The sequence below is a fragment of the Pituophis catenifer genome, unplaced genomic scaffold (assembly GCF_029215685.1).
Source record: "Pituophis catenifer annectens isolate HBS135680 unplaced genomic scaffold, rPitCat1.0.hap2 SCAF_7, whole genome shotgun sequence".
Classification (NCBI taxonomy): Eukaryota; Metazoa; Chordata; class Lepidosauria; order Squamata; family Colubridae; genus Pituophis; species Pituophis catenifer.
Window position 1 is genome coordinate 88,366,492 of NW_027256887.1, and position 24,506 is coordinate 88,390,997.

A 24,506-nucleotide genomic window follows, 5' to 3' on the forward strand; every position below is an offset into this window, starting at 1 on the left:
TCCCAAGTCACTTTTTTTAGTGCCGCTGTAACTTCGGTCACTAAATGAACTGTTGCTAAGTCGAGGAATACCTGTGTATAAAAGTAGAAATATCACCTGGCCAACAGATGTTTATGGGCACCCCGGATGAGTTTAGCGGGGTTTCAATCCAGCCAAAAGATTGTGCCAAGATTTCCAAAGTTATCCCAAGATTTCCAAAAAAAATCCTAAGAAATTTCTTATTACAGATGATAAAATGTTTAGATTTTGCAACCATGAAAAACAGACGAAAACTTTGCATTATACGTAGGTACATTGCAGAACTGTAACAAAAACCTGGAGATATTTTAACACGTTGCTACCGCCTCTTCCAATTCAACCCAGCCTCTATGCTTACGCCATGTTCTAATTCCTATCACCATCTGGTCCCACCAGGGAGAGGATGAAGGTTAAGACTACATGTCCCATCAAGCTGCACGGGGAGGTAGAGGCACAGCATGGAGTGTGGAAAGCAGAGTTCTCCAGAAGTTCAAGGCCTTCAGACGGTGGTCCAGGTGACCTCAGAAAAAGGTTCTTCTATCTGGCTGTAGAGTTGACCCCTTGAAATGAAGACTTGAGAACTTATGGGGAAGACTCCAACTGGGGTGTCCTACAGAATTCTGCGAGGAACATCGAACCAGAGATGAGGATATGTTAAGGTTGGATCTCAAGGTCCATCAGGAAGGGTCAGAGATGGTGGACACAGGAAGATCAAAGATATGGCAGCCTACCAGGGACTATCCAGATGGTGGACATGGTGTTCCTCAACATTGGCCATTTTGAAGATGGGTGGACTTCAGGTCTTCCATTCAACGCAGCCTCTCTGCTTACTCCATATTCTAATTCTTATCTCCCGTCTGGTCCCACCACAGAGACGTTGAAGGTGAACACTACAAGTTCCTCACTGGCTGGGGAACACTGGGAGTTGAAGTCCACCCATCTTCAAGTGGCCGGGGTTGAGGAATACTGACCTGACTTCTGGATAGATCCTGATGGTCCATCATGTTCATGATCTCCAAATTCGGTTCTGAGGCACCCTCAGCCATGGATCTCTTGAGAAGACATCTAAATCAACCCATCCGTGTAGAACGTCCTTCAAATCATCTGGGTCTTCTCCAAATAATCTCTTTTTTGAAATAAACCTTTTCCCCCTATTTTCTGCTCAGTATTGCGACAGGTACGGTAAATGCCCAAAGCGATATGAGATAATATTGTACCTCGAGCCCCTTACGTATTTGGGTACAATGTACAGGGTAGTCCTTGAATTGCGACCGTAATGGTGTCCGGAATTAGTCATTAGTTGCTGATTGCTAGGCAGGACATCACGTGACCGCTCTGATTTTATGAGTGTTTGTTAGGTCTGGATGGATGAAGAAATGGAGGAGGGCCCTTGATGGTCTCTGAGCTTGATTATTTTCTTGCAAACATTTCCTGACCCAACTAGGAAACATCACCAGGAATAAAGGAGGGAGGGAAGGAAGGAAGAAGAAAGGAAGGAAAGGAGAAAGAGGGAGGGAAAGAAGGAAGGAAGGAAGGAAGGAAGGAAGGAAGGAAGGAAGGAAGAAGAGAGAGGGGGAGAGGAAGGAAGGATGGCCTCTTCCAATAATCTCTCTCGGTCTCCTTGAAGGAGATGAAGCAGAAGAACCCCCAAGGACGGTCCCGAAAGGGCACCCCCTTCCCCTTCTTTCTCCCGACCACCCCACGGCTGATCGACCCCCAAGCCAAGCCATTGAAAAAGCTCCCTCCTAGAAGTCGGAGTCCAGGTCCACCAACTCGGCGTCCATCAGGTTTGTCCGGGAATGGATGGGGGGCAACCCACCCCACTTGCCTAGAGGTGGCTGCACCCCATAGATGTCACCGCCCAGGAACAAAGCAGCTGAGCTCCTGGGGGGAGCAGGGAAGGCGGCTCCCCGAAAACGCGAAGGCTGCTGTCCGGAGAATAGCCACGTTCCACGTTCCGGTCCCGTTTCCTCGGGACCCCCAAAATCAGGGCAAAAGGGGTGGTTGATGAGATCCGGGGGATTGATACGCCGGCAGCTGCCAGGGGGCAGGTCCCGGGACAGTCCAGCCAGGGGGGCCTCCGGCTGCCGGGGGACTCGGGGTCTCCATTCGGGGTCCGCGCGAGACAAAAGGACATCATCCAGAGCTTGGCTTTGTTGTGGGTCGGCGACAAAACACTTGGTTTGGGGGAGCCGGGGCAGGCGTGGGACGGAGCTGGGCCCTCCCGGGGCAAAGTAATTCGGGGCGCAGGTCTCGGCTGCTGGCCCGGAGGGGCAAACCCCCTTCTTCTTCCGGTGCTTCTTTTTCTTCCGAGTCTGTTTCTTGGCCCGCCGGGAGGAGAACTCGCCTTCCATCAGCCAATGACTGGCCCTCTCCTCGGGGGGCACTGGAAAAGGAGGGTGAGAGAACTGTCAATCAAGATCAAGGGAGGTACTAACACCCCTCTATCAAGCCTTAGTAAGGCCACACCTAGAGTACTGCATCCAGTTTTGGTCACCACACTATAAAAAAGATGCGGGGACTCTGGAAAAAGCACAGAGAAGAGCAACAAAAATGAAAGGACCTGGTGGCTCAGCAGACTAAAAAAAAAGCATTGTGATTAAGACCAGCTGCCTGCAATTACTGTAAGTTCGAATCTCACCAGGCTCAAGGTCGACTCAGCCTTCCATCCTTTCTAAGGTAGGTGAAATGAGGACCCAGATTGTGGGGGCAATAAGCTGACTTTGTATAAATATACAAAAGGATGAAGGCTATTGCTTAATGCATTGTAAGCTGCCCTGAGTCTCCGGAGATGGGCGGCATATAAATCAAATTAAAAAAAATAATAATAAAAAAATAAAATTAGGGGACTGGAGCATGAGTGAAATGCTCGGACCAGATCACCCGACCTGATAGCGATGGTGGCGGGTGGTTTGGAGAACCAGTAGCAAAAATCCCTGCGCCCCCCCACCCATGCCCAGCTGAGTCGCACGATCATCAGAGGCTTTTTTTTTTTTACTTTTAAAAGCATTTTTTCTACAACCTCTTCCGATGAAAAAATGCTTTTAAAAGTAAAAAAAAAAAAGCCTCTGACGATCCCGCGGCTCAGCTGGGATCGTCAGAGGCTTTTCAAAGCATTTTTTTCTGCAACCTCTTGGCCGAAGAGGTGGTTAAAAAAATGCTTTGAAAAGCCTCTGCCGATCCCAGCTGAGTTGCCTGATCGGCAGAGGCTTTTCAAAGCATTAGAAAAAATGCTTTGAAAAGTTAAAAAAAAAAAAAAGTTGGCCATGCCCACCCACCAAGCCACGCCCACATTACCCCCCTACCAAGCCACGCCCACAGAACCGGGGTGAAATCTACATTTTACATTTCACCCCTGGTGTAAGGTCTCCTGCTTAGGCGGGGGGTTGGACTAGATGACCTATAAGGTCCCTCCCAACTCTGTTAATCTGTTATCTGTCATTCCATAGGTAAAGCTCCATCAGATTCTCCAAGGAGGAGGAGGATTGGCAGCTGTCACAAGACCGCTAGGTCTTATTTTGGGAGGTCGGGCTGGGACAGATGGAAGTTTTGCATTCAGGTCGGGGTGCAGTTTGTACTAGAGGGAGTCCTCGCCTTACGACCATAATTGAGCCTCGCATTTCTGTTGCTAAATGAGCCCTGCCTTTCCGTTGCTAAGGGAGACCAAGGGCGTGGGGGCTGCAAAGTGAGTTTTGCCCCCATTTTACAACCTTTCTCACCCTGGTTGTTAAGTGAATCGGTGCCATTGTTAAGGGAGTCACACCGTTGTTAAGCGAATCCGGCTTTCCCCAACTTTGGTTGTCAGAAGGTCGCCAAAGGACCCCCAGGAGACATTGCGACCGTCGTAAATATGAGCCCATTGCCAAGCGTCTGAATTTTGATCACATGACCACGGGGAGGCGGCGACGGTCGTAAGTTTAAAAAACAGTCATAAGTTCCTTTTTTTTCAGCGCGGTTGTAAATTTGAATGGTCACTAAATGAGCAGACGTAAATCGAAGACTATCTTCATTTATTTCTTTGCATTTACTAGCCGCCCAACTCCAATGGGGTACAAAGAGTCCTTGACTTACAACAGTTTGTTTAGTGTCGGTTTGAAGTTACAACGGCACCAAAAAAAGTGACCGTTTTTCACACTTAACGACTGTTGCGGTATCCCCCATGGTCAATATGATCATAATTCGGACACTTGGCAATTGGGTTCATATTTATGACGGTCGCAATATCCCAGGAGTCATGTGATCACTTTTTCCTGATCCTCTGAGAAGCCGAGTCAATGGGGAAGCTAGATTCGCTTAACAACCAATTTACCCACTTAACACATGCAGCAGTTCACTTAACAAATGTGGCGAGGAAAGTCTTAAACTGGGGAAAAAAACCCACTTCACCACTGTCTGGCTTAGCAACAAAATTCTGGGCTCAAATTTTGGTCGTAAATCCAGGACTACCTTCACAGTTAATTTTCACGCCACCGTGGTATAAAGTAAATCAAATTTAGTTTTTGGCCAGGCATTGCCTATTTGCAGAGATAAAATCTTTCCCTCTCCTCCCTCCTCTCTCTCTCACTCACTCACACACACACACACACACACACTGGATGGCACATTTTTTACCTTTCCAGGTGACCCCTCCCCTGAAGAAAGCACAGGAATGGTCCCTCTCCCCATCCCTAAACTTTCCAAGTCAGGAAATGTACATTACAGGTGGACTACCTGCATTTCCAGCCTTTGGCCAGCAGCTGGCAGCAGTGAGTCAAAAGATAGAATAGACACCAATGCATGGAATGCCACATTGCCCCAAAAGGGCACTTTCCAATGGCATTCGAGCTCTTTTGACAGCCCATCCCATCCAACCTCTACGAGGACCATTACCTGGCGTGGCTACAGGTGTGACAGAGACATCCTGAGAGAGGATGGCGCCTCTCCTGGCCACCATCTTTGTCACATGTTGCGCCCAAGCCGAGGACATGTCTCCCGAAGGCTCGCTGATATCGAACACCAAACCGGCTGGAAAAAAGAAACAAATATATTTTGATTCAATGATCAAAATTGAGCCGTACCTTTTCATCTCTGTTCATTTACTTCAGGTAATCCTCAACGTACGACCAATTTCCAATTTCCGGCAAAAAGCACAGAGAGTATAATGCTGTGACGGCGAACCTATGGCACGTGCCACAGTGGCACGCGGAGCTGTATCTGTGGGCACGCGAGCGTTGCCCTAGCGCATCTCCAGTCCGCATGTGCATGCCAGCCAGCTAATTTTTGGGCCTTCTGGTCCCACCAGAAGTTGAGAAATGAGCTGTTTCTGGCCTCCGGGGTGGTGGGGAAGGCTGTTTTTGCCCTCCCCAGGCGCCTAGAAAGCCTCTGGAGCCTGGGGAGGGTGAAAAACAGGCCTACCGGGCCCACTGTGCCATTGCATGCCAAAAGCAGGGGGAGCGCAGGGGATACTGTGCACATGTGCAGGTGCATTGAATTATGGGTGTGGCCACGCACACGCGACCCCCACACACTCCCCCCCACTTTTGGCATAATGGTATAATGGGTTTGCTTAACAACCATAGTATTTGCTTAACAGCCACTAAAAAACTGTGGTTAAGAATTCAATTACAGTTTACGGCTGTAATTCGAGGACTACCTGGGAAAAAGCTTGACGTAAGGCTAGTTTACAATTTGGGCTTTTACAGCTGGGTACCTTAGCCGTATCTCTCTGTCAAATGTGAGACAATAGTAACTAAATAAGTGGAAAAAAATTACAAAAGCTACTTCTGCAAACAATAACGAGAATAAACTTGTATGCTGCCTGATTCCCAACGACTAGGGACTCGCAACAATCAGCAAAATTGCAATGAAAAACTCCCTTTTTACGACCTTGTACTCCTGTAATTTGGGGTAGAGTTGAATGGAGCCTGAGCATTTGCTGACCGGATGCCCTTCCTGACGCCTACACAGGGTTCACAGCAGATAATTTTTTTTTTTTTGCGCCCTAGGACAGAAATATCTGCCGCTACCTAGAATTGAGCCCTCAACTTTCCGATTGGGAAGGGAGCACCACTAAGTCCCCATGCCACTCTAATTTTAAAAAAATACAATAAAACTAATAGAAGATAAAAGCTGCAAACTACCTGGGCAGAAGGATGTGAGAGTCCTCACTCTCTGATAAGCATCTCCATCTGCCTAAAACCTGATAAATTGATATTTTATATAAACCTTGATTCAGCTTTTGTATCCTCCAGTCATTAAGTGACATAATTTTAACCCAGTACCAATGAAGAGAATATCTGTAGCTGAGGGTTGAACTGTTGGATCCTTGGTGCTCTCTGAAATGGGTAGTTTTCTTGCAGACATCTCATGACCCAACTAGGGAACATCACCAGGGTTCAGAGGGAGTGGGGTTTGTGGAGAGGAGGAGGAGGAGGAGGAGGAGAACCAGGATTGTGGGGTCCTTGGTGCCCTCTAAGCTTGCTGATTTTCTTGCCGACATTTCATGACCCAACTAGATAACATTATCAGTGTTAGGAGGAAGTGCACTTTGCTTCCTGTTTATATAACACCACTCTCGTTTAGCACTGACAATGTTCCATAGTCGGGTCGTGAAACGTCTGCAAGAAAACCCCCAAGCTCAGAAAGCACCAAGGACCCCACCGTCCTCTTCTTCTCCACAAACCCCACTCCCTCCTAGGCCTGATGATGTTACCTAGTAGGGTCATGAAACGTCTGCAAGAAAACCCCGAGAGTACCGAGGTCCCCATTGGAACAAGCGTCCTCATTTTTCTCCTTCTCCGGGACGTACCGACGGGCCCCTCGTGCGAGACGGTGCGCAGGCTGAAGGAGAGCTCCTGCGCGGGGTTATGCTGCAGCTCCTTCCTCCTGGAGAAGGCTTTGGCAATCATCTTGCTTTTCTTGATCCTCTTGGGCTCGTTGCTGCTCCGGCCGGTCAGCCTGGAGGAGAAGAGAACATCAGAGGCCTTCTGACCATGCCCCACCGCTGACCCAAAACCTCTGGGCAGAGGATTAGGACCAGGCTATTTGGGTGTTGTGGTCCATCAGCAACCTGTACAGCTAGTAGCTGATTTCCGACAGCGAGGAGGCTGGTGTGGTGCTGTATCAATCCTTCCCTTCCCCTCCCTCCAGTCAGAGCTAAGGAAGCTTCTGGGAGGAGAAGCGAAACGTCTTCAAAGAAAAACCAGAAAGTCCAGTTGCCTCTTGAAAAATTCACTTTTGGTTACCACCTCCGGCCATTTGCAACCTGGCCTGTGGGGTTATTTCCCCACCCTTTTAAGACCCACCGAAGACCAAACTGCAGAGTTTTTGCAATGACTCCAGATCATACCAACTTACAAAGGGTGTGAGTGACAAGAGCCCCCTAGAATGCAAAAACATCGTGTACAGGAAGTCCTCGACTTACAACAGTCCATTTCGCGACCGTTCAAAGTTACAGCGGCACTGAAAAGCGACTTATGACCGTCCCAGCATCCCCACGGTCACATGATCAAAATCCAGAGGCTTGGCAACCTCTCTCCCCTATTTATGATGGCTGCGCTGTCCCTGGGATCACGTGATCCCTTTTTGTGACCTGCTGACGAGCAACGTCGATGGGGAAGCCAGGTTCACTCAACAACCGTGTTACTACGTGAACAAGTTGCAGCGATTCGGTTAACAACTGAGGCAAGAAAGGCCGTAAAAGGAGGAGAGGGAGAAGAAAGAAGAAAGAGAAGGAAGGGGAGAAAGGAGAGAAGGGGAAGGGGAAGAACAAGCAAGGAAAAGAGGAGAGGGGAAGGGAAGGGAAGACTCAAACATAGTCCCCAAAGTTGGGGAGAAGGAGAAGGAGAAGGAGGAGTATGAGAAGGAGGAAGAGAAGGAAGAGATGGAAGAGAAGGAGGAGAAGGAGGAAGAGGCAAAGAAGGAAGAGAAGGAGAAAAGAGAAGAAGGAAGAGATGGAGAAGGAGGAGAAGAAGAAGGAGGAAGAGAAGGAGAAAAGAGAAGAAGGAGGAGATGGAGAAGGAGGAGAAAGTGAAGGAGGATGAGAAGGAGGAAGAGAAGGAGAAAAGAAGGAAGAGATGGAGAAGGAGGAGAAGGAAAAAGAGAAGGAGGAGGAAGAGAAGGAGGAAGAGAAGGAGAAAAGAGAAGAAGGGATGGAGGAGGAGAAGGAGAAAGGAAGAGGAGGATGAGAAGGAGAAAGAGAAGGAGGAGAAGGAGGAAGAGAAGGAGAAAAGAGAAGAAGGAGATGGAGAAGGAGGAGAAGGAGAAGGAGGAAGAGGCAAAGAAGGAAGAGAAGGAGAAAAGAGAAGAAGGAAGAGATGGAGAAGGAGGAGAAAGTGAAGAAGGAAGAGAAGGAGAAAAGAGAAGAAGGAAGAGATGGAGAAGGAGGAGAAAGTGAAGGAGGATGAGAAGGAGGAAGAGAAGGAGAAAAGAGAAGAAGGAAGAGATGGAGGAGAAGGAAAAAGAGAAGGAGGAGGATGAGAAGGAGGAAGAGAAGGAGAAAAGAAAAGAAGGGATGGAGGAGGAGGAGGAGAAAGAAAGAGGAGGATGAGAAGGAGAAAGAGAAGGAGGAGAAGGAGGAAGAGAAGGAGAAAAGAGAAGAAGGATGGAAGAGGAGGAAAAAGAGAAAGAGAAGGAAGGGGAGGAAGAACGAACCAGAAGAAAGGAAGGAGAAAACAGGAAGGAAAAAAGAAACAAGAAAAAGGAGAAGAGGTGATAATCGTAGAGGAGAGGAGAAAAGAAAGGAGGAGGAGAAGACAAAATAAGCGAAAAATGAGGAGAGGAAGAATGCTTGCCGTACTAACCCCGATTGGTCACTAAACAAACAGCTGTAAGTCAAGGACCTACCTGTAGGCGTTTGGCCATTGAGAGGGACACCTCCTGCCTCTTCCCACCGTGGACTTGGAGAGCTCCTTAATTCAACACCTCCTGCCCCCCTCCCACAAATCCCTCTGGTACTCCAGCCAGCTCCCCCGCCCCCCATAAGGCGCCATCCCTCCAGCATCCCTCTTACCTGCCCCAGGTGCGCTTCCAGATGAGCAAGGTAGCCTTGGTCCACACCCAGGTGCTCATGGAGATGCCGGTGCCAAACATGGCGAAGAGGTTGATCTTCTCCACCAGGAGGCTGGGCCGGTTCTTGATCTCACAATCCGGGATCGGCTTGTTGGTCTGGGCCGCGATCGTCACGTTGGCCTCGCACCTGCGGCAGGTAAGAGAAGAGGAGAAATGGCAGAGGGAACGGCCTCAGGAATGCCCACCTAAGCAGCTAGTCCTCAACTTCCATCTGTCTGCTTAAGTGAGCATTTCGGAGGTACGACGACGCTGAAAAAAGTATTTCACACTTAATGACCACGGTCACGGGATCGAAATTCAGAGGCTTGGCAACTGGCATGGACTTATGTCGGTTGCAGGGTACCCGGGGTGGGTGGGGGGTTTCATGTGATTCCCTTTTGTGACCATCTGACAAGCAACGTCCAGTGGGAAGCCAGATTCGCTTAACTAACTGAGCAACGGCAGTGATTCGCTTAACAACAGTGGCCGGAAAGGTCACAAAAGGGGACAAAAGTCACCGTCTCGCTTGGCAAGAGAAATTTTGGACTCGATTGCAGTCATAAGTCGAGGGCTACCTGCAGCCCTCAGGAGAGTCAAGTTAGAGCACACGGCCCCCTCGGGGCAAGTTTTGGAAGGGCTGGGGGATTCTGGGAATTGAAGTCCACCCGTCTTTAGAATAGAATGGAATAGAATAGAATAGAATAGAATAGAATAGAATAGAATAGAATAGAATAGAATAGAATAGAAAATATGGAATGGAATGGAATGGAGTGGAGTGGAAGGGGAGTGGAAGGGGAGAAGAGAAGAGAAACAAAAATAAATGGAATAGAATAGAATAGAAAATATGGAATGGAATTGAATGGAGTGGAAGAGGAGAAGAGAAGAGAAGAGAAGAGAAGAGAAGAGAAGAGAAGAGAAGAGAAGAGAAGAGAAACAGAAATAAGAATAGAATAGAAAATATGGAATGGAATAGAGTGGAAGGGGAGAAGAGAAGAGAAGAGAAGAGAAGAGAAGAGAAGAGAAGAGAAGAGAAGAGAAGAGAAGAGAAGAGAAACAGAAATAAGAATAGAATAGAATAGAATAGAATAGAATAGAATAGAATAGAATAGAATAGAATAGAATAGAATAGAAAATATGGAATGGAATGGAATGGAGTGGAATGGAATAGAAAATATGGAATGGAATGGAATGAAATAGAATAGAAGAAAACAGAAAATAGGAATAGAATAGAATAGAATAGATAATAGAATAAAGCAGAATATAGAATAGAAAAGAACAGAATAAAATAGAATGTAGAAAATAGAATAGAATAGGAATAGAATAGAAAATAGGAATAGAATAGAATAGAATAAATAATAGAATAAAACAGAATAGAATAGAATAGAGAATAGAATAGAATAGATAAAAGTAGAATAAAACAATATAGAATAGAATAGAATAGAAAATAGAAAATAGGAATAGAATAGAATAGAAAATAGGAATGGAATGGAATGGAATGGAATGGAATGGAATGGAAAGGAAAGGAAAGGAAAGGAATGGAATGGAATGGAAAGGAATGGAATGGAATGGAATGGAATAGAATAGAATAGAATAGAATAGAATAGAATAGAATAGACTTTATTGTCACTTGGAATGTACACTAATTGCCATACATTAAAAATGAAATTTCATTGCATAAAAGCTCTTAAGAAGTCACCACCTCCAATATAACACTATATAAACATGACAAGATAAATAAATAAATAAGTAAATACAAAATTATGTTAAACTTGCTTTGCTTCAGAAACACTGAACCGCCACGGAATGCGAGGATGGCAAAAAAAAAAAAAAAAGCTATTTTAAGTCACCAGAACTTGGAAGTTCAGCCAAAACAACCTTCCTTTCCCAGAAATCCGGGACCGTTTCTCACACCCAGGAGGATGGGTTGCTACAGGATCCAAATCCGGGTCGGTCACCGTTCGATTCCCATGCAAGCAAATGCAGACTCTGGATTTCAAGGCTCCCAAACCGAGTTAAAACTGCCCTATCCCTTCAGCAAAGCCATCATTGCTTGATGCTGGTTTGTGGACCCTGAGAAGTGGAAGTGGGCCATCTGGTTTCCTTAATGCAACAGCTGCCCCCGGGGGGAAAAGGGCTCAGTCGGAAAACCCTGGACTCCGTTCAGCAATCGGGCATCAAAGGAACGTGGCGCGGGTGCAAATCCACCCCGGGATTGCGTTAAACCAGAGATGGGCGGAGCCAGGAACGTCGACGCCTTCCCGACTTACAGCACGTATTCCCGGAAGCTGCGTTCCCACTCCGCCTGGTTGAAGAAGTCGTAGAAGTGACAGCCGAAGGTGATGAAGACAAAGCCGAAGGCCAGGAAGCCGAAGATCCCTGCCAATGAAAGATGATAGTCAAAGTCAGGGGTCTCCCATCTTGGCCACTTTAAGACTTGTGGACTTCAATTCCCAGAATTCCTCAGCCAGCTTTGCTGGCTGAGGAATTCTGGGAGTTGAAGTCCACAGGAAGCTGGCTGAGGAGTTCTGGGAGTTGAAGTCCACAGGAAGCTGGCTGAGGAATTCTGGGAGTTGAAGTCCACAGGAAGCTGGCTGAGGAGTTCTGGGAGTTGAAGTCCACAGGAAGCTGGCTGAGGAACTCTGGGAGTTGAAGCCCACAGGAAGCTGGCTGAGGAATTCTGGGAGTTGAAGTCCACAGGAAGCTGGCTGTGGAATTCTGGGAGTTGAAGTCCACAGGAAGCTGGCTGTGGAATTCTGGGAGTTGAAGTCCACAGGAAGCTGGCTGTGGAATTCTGGGAGTTGAAGTCCACAGGAAGCTGGCTGTGGAATTCTGGGAGTTGAAGCCCACAGGAAGCTGGCTGAGGAGTTCTGGGAGTTGAAGTCCACAGGAAGCTGGCTGAGGAACTCTGGGAGTTGAAGCCCACAGGAAGCTGGCTGAGGAATTCTGGGAGTTGAAGTCCACAGGAAGCTGGCTGTGGAATTCTGGGAGTTGAAGTCCACAGGAAGCTGGCTGTGGAATTCTGGGAGTTGAAGCCCACAGGAAGCTGCCTGAGGAATTCTGGGAGTTGAAGTCCACAGGAAGTTGCCTGAGGAATTCTGGGAGTTGAAGTCCACAGGAAGCTGGCTGAGGGATTCTGGGAGTTGAAGCCCACAGGAAGCTGGCTGAGGAATTCTGGGAGTTGAAGCCCACAGGAAGCTGCCTGAGGAATTCTGGGAGTTGACGTCCACAGGAAGCTGCCTGAGGAATTCTGGGAGTTGAAGTCCACAGGAAGCTGCCTGAGGAATTCTGGGAGTTGAAGTCCACAGGAAGCTGGCTGAGGAATTCTGGGAGTTGAAGTCCACAGGTCTTAAAAGTGGCCAAGGTTGGAGACCCCTGGTCAGAGAGACCTCTGACCCTGGGGTGGTCCCGAACAGCGGCTGCATTCATGAGACAGGCTGAGCTCCCTTCCTGTCTTAGTAGCTCATCAGCCATTGCACAATTGGCGGAACCGTCATCAACTGAGTGGTTTGATTTATATTGCGCCGTTATTATTTTTTATAAACAACTCATGGTGGCGAATATTCATGAGGGGGGGAGAGGGAGGGAGGGAGAGAGAGAGAGACAGAGAGACTGCCTAAGGCGGGATTAGAACTCCCTGTCCCCTGGTGATTGGCCCAAACTCATCCACCAGCCAGCTCTCATGTCTAAAGTAGGACTAGAACTCACTGTCTCCTGGTGATTGGCCCAAAGTTACCCAGCTAGCTTTTATAGCTAAGGCGGGACTAGAACTCATTGTCTCCTGGTGATTGGCCCAAGTCACCCAGCTGGCTTTCATGCCTAAGGCAGAACTAGAACTCACTATCTCCTGGTGATTGACCCCCCCAAAAACCCAGTTGGCTTTCATGCCTAAGACAAGACTAGAACTCACCATCCCCCAGGTTTCAGCCTAGTGCCTTAACCACTAGACCAAACTGGCTCTTTAAAGTAAATTCCTTAATTAAAGGCCTTGATTCACGCAACTATCCCCAATGAGCTCAACTCTTCGGTGAAAGCATTCGATACACAGGGTTGCGTGCAAGCAATATGCTAAATCATGATTTTAATAATGGGTTTGCTAAGCTAGCCACAGGGGCTGGGTCAGCACATTAAGGAACAAGCCACATTTCTCACCATCGTAACTTGATTCGGAGACAGTCGGCCAAAACAAGCCACGTCATGAGTTGACCAACCCCCATTTCAACCCCAAGCTACAAATATTCTCCTTTATGGTTACCTCTACTTACCAAGGCGTAACATGGTCTCGTTGATCTTACTGGCCGCCTTCTCGCTCAGGAGGCCCGGATGGTTGCTTTTGATGGAGAAGAGAGTCATCACTCCTGGGGGGGCAGGGAAAAAGAGGGCATTTATTATGGTCTTTGTAGGGGAAGAAGTTGCAGAATCCGGGGGCGGCGTCAAAACAGAAATCAGCCTAGCATCCCTACGTAGCCACAAGCAAACTTAAGTCCAACCTCCCTCAAATTCCATGGACCCATATCTAACTCATAGCAGCTGCCAGCTGTTGGTTGAGAAAATTCCTGCGCATGGGCTTTTAGCAACAAAGCGGTTTAATTGAGACCTTCATGTACGGATCTCGTCTTTCGTGCCCGCGAGTCTTGCAACCTTGACGATCCAAAGAAGAGGAACAAGCAGATTGGGTGTCCTTGCCTCTGCCATATTTTTGCCAAAAACAACAACCACAACCCCAAAATCTGGGTTTCGATGGAAAAAGCAGAAATCTTTATTTTCCCAGCTGCTGTCCGTTTGTAAATAGCAATAGCCCGTAGACTTATATACCGCTTCACAAGTGCTTTTCAGCCCTCTTTAAGCGGTTTAGAGAGTCAGCCTCTTGCCCCCAATAATCTGGGTCTTCGTTTTACCAACTTCGGAAGGATGGAAGGCTGAGTCAACCTTGAGCTGGTCAGGCTCGAACTCCTGGCTGTGGGCGGTGAATTAGGCTACAATACTGCATTCTCACCATTGTGCCACCACGGCCCTTCCTTCCTTCCTTCCTTCCTTCCTTCCTTCCTTCCTTCCTTCCTTCCTTCCTTCCTTCCCTCCCTCCCTCCTTCCTTCCTTCTTTCCTTCCTTCCTTCCCTCCCTCCCTCCCTCCTTCCTTTTTCTCCCTTCCTTAGCACTTAGCAATAGCACTTAGACTTATATACCGCTTCACAAGTGCTTTCCAGCCCTTCCTTCCTTCCTTCCTTCCTTCCTTCCTTCCTTCCTTCCTTCCTTCCTTCCTTCCTTCCTCTTTCTCCCTTCCTTCCTTAGCACTTAGCAATAGCGCTTAGATTTATGTACCGCTTCACAAGTGCTTTCCAGTCCTCTCTAAGCAGTTTACAGAGTCAGCTTCTTGCCCCCCAACAATCTGGGTCCTCGTTTTACCGACCTCGGAAGGATGGAAGGCTGAGTCAACCCTGAGCTGGTCAGGATCGAACTCCTGGCTGTGGGCAGTGAATTAGCCTGCAATACTGCATTCTCACCATTGTGCCACCACGGCCCTTCTTTCCTTCCTTCCTTCCTTCTTTCCTTCCTTCCTTCTTTCCTTCCCTTCCCTCCCTCCCTCCCTCCCTCCCTTCTTCTCCCTTCCTTAGCACTTAGCAATAGCGCTTACTTATATACCGCTTCACAAGTGCTTTCCAGCCCTCTCTAAGCGGTTTACAGAGTCAGCCTCTTGCCCCCCAACAACCTGGGTCCCCATTTTACTGACCTCGGAAGGATGGAAGGCAGAGTCAACCTTGAACCAGTTTAAAAGTGAATTTTAGAAATCTTTTTTTAAAATACACTGACAGGCATTTCTAAAATTCCGTTTTCACTTTGTCATGACGGGGGTCCTGAGTATAGATTAATGAGAGGGAAACACACACACATACCCAAATTTCAACAACTGTAGCATTGAGAAAAGCGAAGAGGTTTTTTTGTGTGTGTGAATACTACTTGAATGCACCCTAAATCCATCCATCCATCCATCCATCCATCCATCCATCTCTTGAGTGAAGGAAAGCAAAGGCAAGGAATCCAGAGGGGAAAGGAAAAACTCACCTCTGATCAGGAAATAGCCCCCAATAATTAACACCAGGCCGATGGGGGCCAAGACGAACCCCGCACGATAGTGGTAGTTTTTGTACCCCACAAAACAGATGCCGCTCACCGAATCTCCATCCACCTGAAAGGATTAGAAAAGAAGAGGAACAGCAATAAAAAAAAAATTCTCGTCTCTCGTCCAATAACTCCCCTAAACACAGGTAGTCCTCAACGTACGACGGCAACGGAGCCCCAAAATGCCGGTGGTTAAGTGAAACGTTGGTTAAGTGAGTTTTGCCCCATTTTACGACTTTTCTCGCCACGGTTGTTAAGCGAATCGCTACGGCGGTTAAGTGAGTTCACCCGGTTGTTGAGTGAAATCTGGCTTCCCCATTGACTTTGCTTGCCAGGAGGTCGCAAAAGGGGATCACGTGACCTCGGGACATTGCAACCGTCATAAGTACGAGTCAGTTCCCAAGCGTCTGAATTATAATCACATGACCATGGGGACAGTCGTCAGTGTGGAAAAGGGTCATAAATCACTTTTTCGAGTGCTGCTGTAACTTCAAACAGTCACTAAATGAACTGTTGTAAGTTGAGGACTGCCTGTATCATCATCATCATCCTCTTTTAACGACCTCATAATCCCTTGCGGGTTGGAGGCTGGGCAATTGAATGGATCTGAGTGTTTATTGGCCGGATGCCTTTCCTGTTGCCAGTGCTGAGTTTTGTTCAGCAGATATATTCTCACAGTGCCTAGAGAGAAATATCTACCTCTACCTAGGATCGAACTCACAGCCTCCTGAGCGTGAGGCGAGAGCTTCACCTCTAGGCCACCGCTCCACTCATGAGGACTACCTGTATATATGTCATGATTAAAATAAGTAATAACAATGGTGAACCAAGTCACAGCCATAAACTAATGACGACCATAAACCCAGGTCCAAAATGTTAGGGAAACAGAGGGTCAATCACGATTCCTGTGGGAAGAATTCTAGAATCAAGGTGCCACCACCGAGAAGAACCTGCTCTCCCCCAAAGTTCCCGAGCTCCTCCCGCCCCATTACCTGTGCCACCGCCAAGATGGCCACCGTGAGGACAAAGGGGATGGACCACGTCACCAGATGGAAGTAGGATGTCTTGCCCGCCAGTGGCTGGTAGGTGGTGCCTAGCGCCTTAAAGGAGGTGTGCCAGGCGTACGTCAGCATGACGAACCAGATCACCCCGGACATCAGGGAATAGTAGACAATCACAAAGATGATCACGCAGGAGAGGGTCTCGTTGGAGCTGTGGACAGAGAGAGAGACAGACAGGTAGACAGAGACAGGGAGAGAGAAGGGAGAGAGAAACACAGAGAGAAAGAGAAAGAGACAGAGACAGAGACAGAGGAGAAGGAAGACAGACAGAGATAGAGAGAGATAGAGACAGAAACAGAGAAGAGAGAGACACAGAAAGAGAGACAGAGAGAGAGAGAAGGGAGAGAGACAGAGAGAGAGAGAGAGAGAGAAGAGAGACACAGAAAGAGAGACAGAGGAGAAGGAAGAGAGACAGAGACAGAAAGAGACAGAGAGAGAAGGAAGAGAGACAGAGAAGAGAGACAGAGAGAGAGGAGAAGGAAGAGAGACAGAGAGAGAGAGAGAGAGAGAAGAGAGAGACACAGAAAGAGAAACAGAGGAGAAGGAAGAGAGACAGAGACAGAAAGAGACAGAGAGAGAAGGAAGAGACAGAGAGAGAGACAGAGAGAGACGAGAATGAAGAGAGACAGCGACAGAAAGAGACAGAGAGAAGGAAGAGACAGAGACAGAGAAGAGAGACAGAGAGAGACAGAAAGAGACAGAGAGAAGGAAGAGAGACAGAGAAAGAAAGAGACAGAGAGAGAAGGAAGAGAGACAGAGAAGAGAGACAGAGAGAGAGACAGAGACAGAGACAGAGAGAAGAGAGAGAGAGACAGAGAGAGAGGAGAAGGAAGAGAGACAGAGACGGCGAAGAGAGACACAGAGAGAGGAAGTCAGTGAACTGTAGCTTTTCTGCAAGGAGTGCCAACCTGGTCTAGATCCCTTCAAAAGCTCTCCAGATGCCTTCAAAAGTGAATGAAACACTCTTCTGTCTCTTCCCAAGAGCCATTCTTGGTATTCTAAATCAGGGTTACTCAACCTTGACCATTTTAAGATGCCTGGACTTCAATTCCCAGAATTCCCCATCCTTTGCACCTTCTCAGCCCCTCTCAGAACAATCCCATTTTGTCCCGCGGCCCCTTGGGAAAATTAATCGCCTGCTCTAAATAATCTCCTGCCCCATATTAAGACCCTCTGATTACCCTCAAGGGTGAAGCCTACACTGGGCTTCAAAACTCCAGCCACGAAGAAGTCCACAAAGAAGAAGGGGAGGAATAAACATCTGTAGTCCAATTGTGGTTGGACACCACTTCCCATAAACCTGGGACCACAACGAATGGGCTTATTGAGAATTGGGATGTTTTGGGGTCTCAAAGGCGCTTTTTCAAAAGGAAACTGGACTTTTTCCTTGAGGACGTTTCGCTTCTCATCCAAGAAGCTTCTTCAGTTCTGAATGAAGGATGGAGGATGGAAGGATTTATATTCCTTGCAGTCGTCTGGTCGTTAATACTCTCTCTGAGAGTCACTGAGGCCGCTTGGAGGTTTATCTGTGCCCTCAGGGTCACCTGAGTAGTGCAAATGGGTGTGGAGCCTTCTTGGAACTGCTGAAAAGGACTGCGTTGGAGATAGGAGATAGGCGATGTTGTACTTCTTCCTCTCTATGTTCTGCCCCAGCTACGGACCCCAAAGAACGCAGCACACACAAAGTCCATTCAAACCTTAGTTTACTAAATAAACCAGTCTTTTACAACAACGGCTGTTAATTAACTGCATTAACAGCTGCCAAGAATTCAAAGAATAATAACTGAAAGCTTACTGTGGTTGGCAGAATGCCCAGAAGCAATTTGCAGGAAGCTGATAAGATAAGCAAGACAAGACACAAAGGTATGTGAATGAAGTTGTTCCCTGCAAATTGCTTCAGTCGGTGTTCCTCCTTAAATAGGCTAAGGGAGTGGCCAATTAGCCCCAAGACTTACTCTCGAGGAGACCTCCTCCTGAGGAGTAAGTTAGCTTTGCGCGCCCGTGCATTGAGAAGAGGCTCCTCCTCTTCATCCTCTCACTTAAGGGAGCTTCTGGAGGTTCTGAAGGTCCTGGCTGAATCCCCGCCTCTGGCACCACATCTTCTCCAGCCTCCTCATTGTCTTGACTCAAGTGCCAGCTGCACAGGCTGCTGGCACAGCACCACACCAGCCTCCTTGCTGTCGGAATCAGCTACTAGCTGCACAGGCCGCTGACGGGCCACAACACTCTATTGGGGGGGGGTGCTCAGTTTTAACACAGATGGCCTCTTTGACCCCTCTTTTCAAGCCAGCAGTCCTCACTATCCAGAAGGTGGACAGAAGACTGACCATGAGGGCCCAGATAAACCTCCAAGCGGCCTCAATGACTCTCAGAGAGAGAGTACTAATGACCAGACGACTGCAAGGAATAGAAATCTTCCCATCCTCCATCCTTCATTCATAACTGAGGAAGCTTCTCGGATGAGAAGCAAAACATCTTCAAGGAAAAACAAGCTCAGATGCCTTTTGGAAAAGCGCCTTGGAGACGACCGTGACTGATTAGCTCCGAAGACACCAGTGTATCGGTGGGAGTGAAGGGGTGTTCTGTAGCGTTTTGTGGGTGCAGCTCAGAGTGCAAGGGGTTCTCCAGGCAAAACCCACCCACCCCTGAACCTACGTGGGCTCTCCCAAGCGCATGGTGCCGTCAGCACGGCAGACGATCTCGCCGCGGGCACCGTCCATGAACTGGGCCAGCCAGCCGATGCTGCCCATGAAGAAGCAGGCATTAACGTAGAAGAGGATCACAGCGGGGTAACGGTTCGAATTCTTCCAGTCGGCTAAGAAGGTGGCCTGGAGGGAAAGCAGAGTAAGGTAAGACTGGTTTTTAGCCATCCTGCGCTTTTCAGGTGTGCCACCAGCTAGAATTCTGGGCGTCGTAAACCCAGCACACCTGGAGGGCGCCAGGTTGTAGAATACCAGCTAATACTTTGAAAGGCAAAGTAGAATTACTGGGAAAAGGGGTAAACCCAGTTCGGTCTAGTGGTGAAGGCACCAGCCTAGAAACCAGGAGACTGTGAATTCTAGTACTGTTTAAAGTATGAAAGCCGGCTGGGTGACTTTGGATCAATCACCAGGAGACGGGGAGTTCTAGTCCTACCTTAGGCATGAAAGCCGGCTGGGTGACTTTGGGCCAATCACCACATCACATCATCACTGCTAGAAGGGAGTGGGGTTTGCAGAGAGGAGGAGGAGGAGGGCAACTGTGGGGTCTCTGAGCTTGGTGGTTTTCTTGCAGACATTCCATGACCCAACTAGGTTACATCATCAGTGCTTAGAGAGGAGTGGGATTGGCTCTTCGTTTCTGTATCCATGTTCATGGAAATCACAACGCTCTCACTAACCCTGACAGGGCAATCCACTCAGATATAAACAGAGCAAACCCCATTCTCTTCGAGCACTGATGACGTTGCCTAGTTGGGTCATGAGATGTTCTGCAAGAAAACGACCAAGCTCAGAGAGCACCCGGGACTCCCCACAGTTCAACCCTGAACTGAAAGTATTCCCTTCTATTGGAACACAGTCATCGCTGATGGGTTTTAAGCAGTGGTGGGATTCAAATAATTTAACAACCGGTTCTCTGCCCCAATGACCGGTTGGGTGGGGTGTGGCCAGGGGGGTGTGACAGGCAGACTTGGCCTCCTGCACCCCCTGGGAGCAAAAACAGGTTGCGGGGGGGGGGACCCTCTGCCCCCGGCCCCAAAGGGGCCGCGGGGGAGGGGGGGTGAGACGCTCCACCCCCCACTCCCCACCCCGTGCCATTTTGGGCCAAGGAGACCTCCTTGCACTTACCTGGCAACCAAAATGGGGCGTGTGGGGGCTCCTAGAAGGGGCAGGGCAGGGCAGGTTCAGCCAGCAATTTAACTACCGATTCACCCGAACCAGCTGAATCCCACGACTGGTTTTAAGCCTGGAGCCCTAATCAAATCCCCCCTCCCTCTAATCCACCCCCCAGGCCTGGCTCTCCTCGTGCTCACCAGCGTGAAAAAGGTGCAAAAAATTGTGACCGAACTGAAGGCGGCGATGTAGATGTGCATCTCGCGATGTTCCTTCTGGGTGAAAAGGGGGTTCTGGCACTGGATCCCACAACCTTCCACATCCTCGTACCAACTCTTGGGGTTGTCGGTCTGCACCAGGGGGGCCTCGCATCGCCCCGAGCTGTTGAATTTAATATTCTGGACCTCGTTCTGCCGGGGAGGGGAAGGGGAAGAAACGAGGACAGGGTTTACTTAGTTATTAGCTATGCTAGAACGGTCGTAAGTGTGAAATAACATTCCTAAGTCTCAAAGGGGCTTTTTTTCAGGAGGCCGCTGGACTTTCTGGTTTTTCTTTGAAGAGGTTTCGCTTCTCATCCAAGAAGCTTCCTCAGCTCTGACTGGATGGTGGGGAACGGAAGGATTGATACTCCTTGCAGACAGCATTTGGTCATTTGCATCCTTTTAGAGGGTCGTTGAGGCCACTTGGGAGATTTCTCTGTGTCCTCAGGGTTATCTGAGTGGTGCAAATGTGCGTGGAGCCTTCTTGGAATTGTAGTCCTTTTGTTCCACAACCATTTGCACCACTCAGAATACCCCAAGGACACAGACAAACCCTCCAAGTGGCCTCAACGACTCTCTAAAAAGGATGCAAATGACCAGCTGTCTGCAAGGAGTGTCAATCCTTCCATTCCCCACCATCAGAACTGAGGAAGCTTCTCGGATGAGAAGCGAAACGCCTACAAAGAAAAACCAGAAAGTCCAGTTGCCTCTTGAAAAAAGCTCCTTTGGGACAACCATGGCCTGGAGGACTTGAGAATCTCCATAGACATTCATAAGTCACTTTTTTCCATGCCCCCCTACCGCCTTGACGTCATAATTGACGATCTGCCCATGCGCCCGCTCCCGTTGTGAACCGGTAGTAAAGTTAAGTAGAACCCAGGTGGACCCTTACCGGGCACCCTTCAGGGAACCGATCCGTGGTGCATTTGAGGAAGTCGGGCCAGCCCCTCTCTCGTTCCACGATGGTGCAGGGTCCCCGCGTGGCTTGGCACAAAGTCTGGCTGGGCAGTTCCACTTGGCCATCTTGGCACTTGGGCATGTACACGGCACACAAGAGAGGCTGGATCACATCCCAGCAGCGCGGCGCGTTTCGCAAACCTGAGAAAACCGGGAGAGAAAGAGGAGAACAAGCTTTCTTTCCTTCGGCCACCAAGTACCGAAAACTTCCCTTGAGGACTAGAAACTTGAAAGATATTGGCCTTTTTATAGTCCCAATTTTCTATCTAAAGAACAAAAAAAAAAATACTGGGCATGAAGTAAGATTAAATGGGTGGTTAAGGCCAGTGGTGGGATTCAAATAATTTAACAACCGGTTCTCTGCCCTAATGACCACCTGGGTAGGTGTGGCTTGGTGGTCATGTGACTGTGTGGGCGTGGCCAACTCAACGTCACTCACATCAATGGGCGCTTCACCTTAGCTGTTACAATGTAATAAGGGTTATCCAGAGAGGCAGTTTCTGTAAGCAAGGCAATAAAGATTAGGCTAGAAATACCACCAGAATGTTTCCTTCCTGCCTTCCTTACATGATTAGCCCTGTAAAGTGGGGAAAAAGAAAATAAGATTTCTTCCAACAATCGGTTCTCCGAACAGCTTAAAAAATTAACAACCAGTTCTTCCGAATAGATGCGAACTGGCTGAATCCCACCACTGGTTAAGGCCCTGGATAGCCGATGTTGTGGTTATGGTTACTTTTAAGCGAGAGGCACAAACACACAAAACAACGTCCATACGATCAGTGCAAAAACACTTTACCCAGTTCAAATCCATGGGTCTAAATGTTGTGCGAAGCCAGGAAATGTGGCTAGTTTAGGAGTCCGAAATCTTGCACGAACCTTAGAACCCTTGTTCAATTGTCAGATTAAGCGTGTTGTGTGAACACACACGCTGCAGGTTAATGCTCTATAAAGCCATGTTTTTCAACCTTGGCGAGTCCGTGGGGACCCCCCCCAGGACCAACACTCCGTTGTTGGGGGTGGGAAAGCAGACTCTCACCCCGTCTACAGTGCTCATTTGGAGGTACACGAGAGATGGTAGACCCCCCCCTCCCAATACCCTGGAGACCTCTGTCCTATCCCACCTACCCCTCTCACAACCAGGGTGGAGGGAGTTAACTCCCACCCTCTCCAGAACTCGTTTTTGGGGTGCAGCAAGCCAATGGGGGACCCCCCTCCCTGTAGGCGTCTGTAATATCCCACCTACCCCTTGTATGATGACAGGAAAGGGGAGTTAACTCCCACCCTATATACAGGGCTCATTTTTGGGGTGCACGAGCCGTTTGAAGCCCCCCCCAGGACGCTCCAATCCCACGGGTGCCTTGCACGACCACCGGGGAGGGAGGGGAGTTGACTAGCACCCATCTCCCACTCATTTTGGGGTGCAGGAGAGGATGGGGGGCGCCTGGAACCAACTCCCCCCAGCTGTTGGTTGTAATCCATTGACGCCTTGCATGACCACTGTGGGGGAAGGAAGCTGACTCCCACTCATCTTCCTGACTCATTTTGGGGTGAAGTGAGAGGATGAGGGGGACCCCCAGCCAGGCCCAACACACACTGATCCTATGTCCTATCCTACCTACCCTTTGCACGACTGCAAGGGGGGAAGTTAACTCCCACCTTATCTACAGGGTTCATTTTTGGGGTGCACAAGGATTGGGACCCACCAGAACCACACTGGGCCAGCACTATCCCACGGTCGCCTTCTAAGACCACGGGGGTCCCACTCCCACTCATTTTGGGGTGCAGGAGAGGATGGGGGGAATGCCTAGAACCAACTCCCCAGAGCTGTCGGTTGTAATCCACGGACGCCTTCCACGACCACAGGGGGAAACTGATTCCATCCATCTTCCCGGCTCATTTTGGGGTGCAGCGAGTGAATCGGGGGGGGACCCCCAAGTCCAACACCCCGAAGCCAGCGATCCTATTCCACCCACACCTCCCTCCAGGGCCTCGGGGTCCCTTTGCGCAGGATGCCCCAGGCGCCTTCTTTTCTTCCCTCTCCCTCTTCTCAGGATCGCGCGCAAGCTTCCCGGCGCAACCTTACCGGACCAGAGCAGCAGCTTGTCGTGCGCCTCCGCCTGCGAGCTCGAGTCCCCGGCCAACAGAGTGGAGGTGGCGGCGTAGGGCAGCGGCGATCCCAAGCAGTTGCTCTCCCGGAGGGCCTCGCAGGGCGCGGCGCGTTTGCACCGATCCTCCAACGGCGAGCTGCCGTTCAGCGAAGCCGCCGCACCGAGAAGCCCCAGCCAGCAGCAGGCCAGGGCGCAGCGCAGCCGCCCGCCGCGGGCCATGGGGACCCACCGCCGCGCGCCTAGGACCCACCGGGCTGCGCGAGCGCGGCCGGTCCCAGGACTTGGGGGGCTTCTGGGCGAGGAGGGGGCAGCCGGGGGGCGCAGCCCATGCTCCCGCTCCCTTCCCCGCGGGGGAAAGGCTTTTCCTCCCCCCCCTCGCCCGAAGAGGGGCTCTTTGTGAGAAGGAAAGAAAGTTTGGCAAACTTTTCTAAAGTTTGGCAAACTTTTCTAAAGTTTGACAAACTGTTGCAAAGTTTGGCAAACTTTTGAAAACTTTGCGGGAAAAACAAGTTTGGGAAAGTTTGGCCGCGGCTCCCCGCCGCCTCACGGCTTTGTTAGGCTCGGAGCTGAAGAATGCGGCGGGATGGAGGGAGGCAGCCCGGCCTCGCCTCGCCTCCGCCCGCCGTCCCGTCCCGCACAAAGCGAGCGCTCCCACCGGCTGCTTGGGCGGAGAGGAGGGCGCCCCCCACCCCAAGCAGAGGCTCGCGCCCCACAAAGGCCGCCCCGGGCCGTGGAGCCCCTACTCGGCGAGCGGGGAAAGCGTGACGCTCCGAAGGCGGCCCTTCCCAAATAGGTCTCTCCCCCTCTCCCCCCTTCTCGTTTGGTCGAGGATTGTGGGAGCTGAGAAAGCGGAGGGCGCCCGGTTGCAGAAGGAGGCGCTGGGGAAAAATCATTCTTCTATTTCTGGTCTCATTCTATTCTATCCTATCCTATCCTATCCTATTCTATCCTATTCTATTTTTTTTTAAATAATTTTTATTGAATATAAATATTAAAAAAGACATACATAACATATACACAACATTTATACAACATATACACAAAAAGAGTATAATTTCTTCTTAAGCATTTTTTCGGAGTGACATTCTACAATTCTACTTATAGTATATTCCTTCACCTCTCCTTAATCTAATAACACACACACACACG

At 49.3% G+C, this 24,506-nt stretch overlaps 1 protein-coding gene across 1 annotated transcript; it reads right to left on the bottom strand.

The window, feature by feature from the left end:
* Positions 1 to 1,739: 1,739 nt before the first annotated feature.
* On the bottom strand, positions 1,740 to 23,576 carry SMO (smoothened, frizzled class receptor). Its single transcript, XM_070946968.1, has 12 exons — positions 23,333 to 23,576; positions 21,185 to 21,390; positions 20,233 to 20,442; positions 18,876 to 19,048; positions 16,152 to 16,371; positions 15,103 to 15,226; positions 13,308 to 13,400; positions 11,313 to 11,421; positions 9,008 to 9,193; positions 6,806 to 6,954; positions 4,888 to 5,022; positions 1,740 to 2,404 (listed from the first exon to the last, which is right to left on the bottom strand). The coding sequence occupies exons 1-12, from the start codon at positions 23,574 to 23,576 to the stop codon at positions 1,764 to 1,766; spliced, it is 2,490 nt and encodes an 829-aa protein (XP_070803069.1). The 3' UTR covers positions 1,740 to 1,763.
* Positions 23,577 to 24,506: the final 930 nt, after the last annotated feature.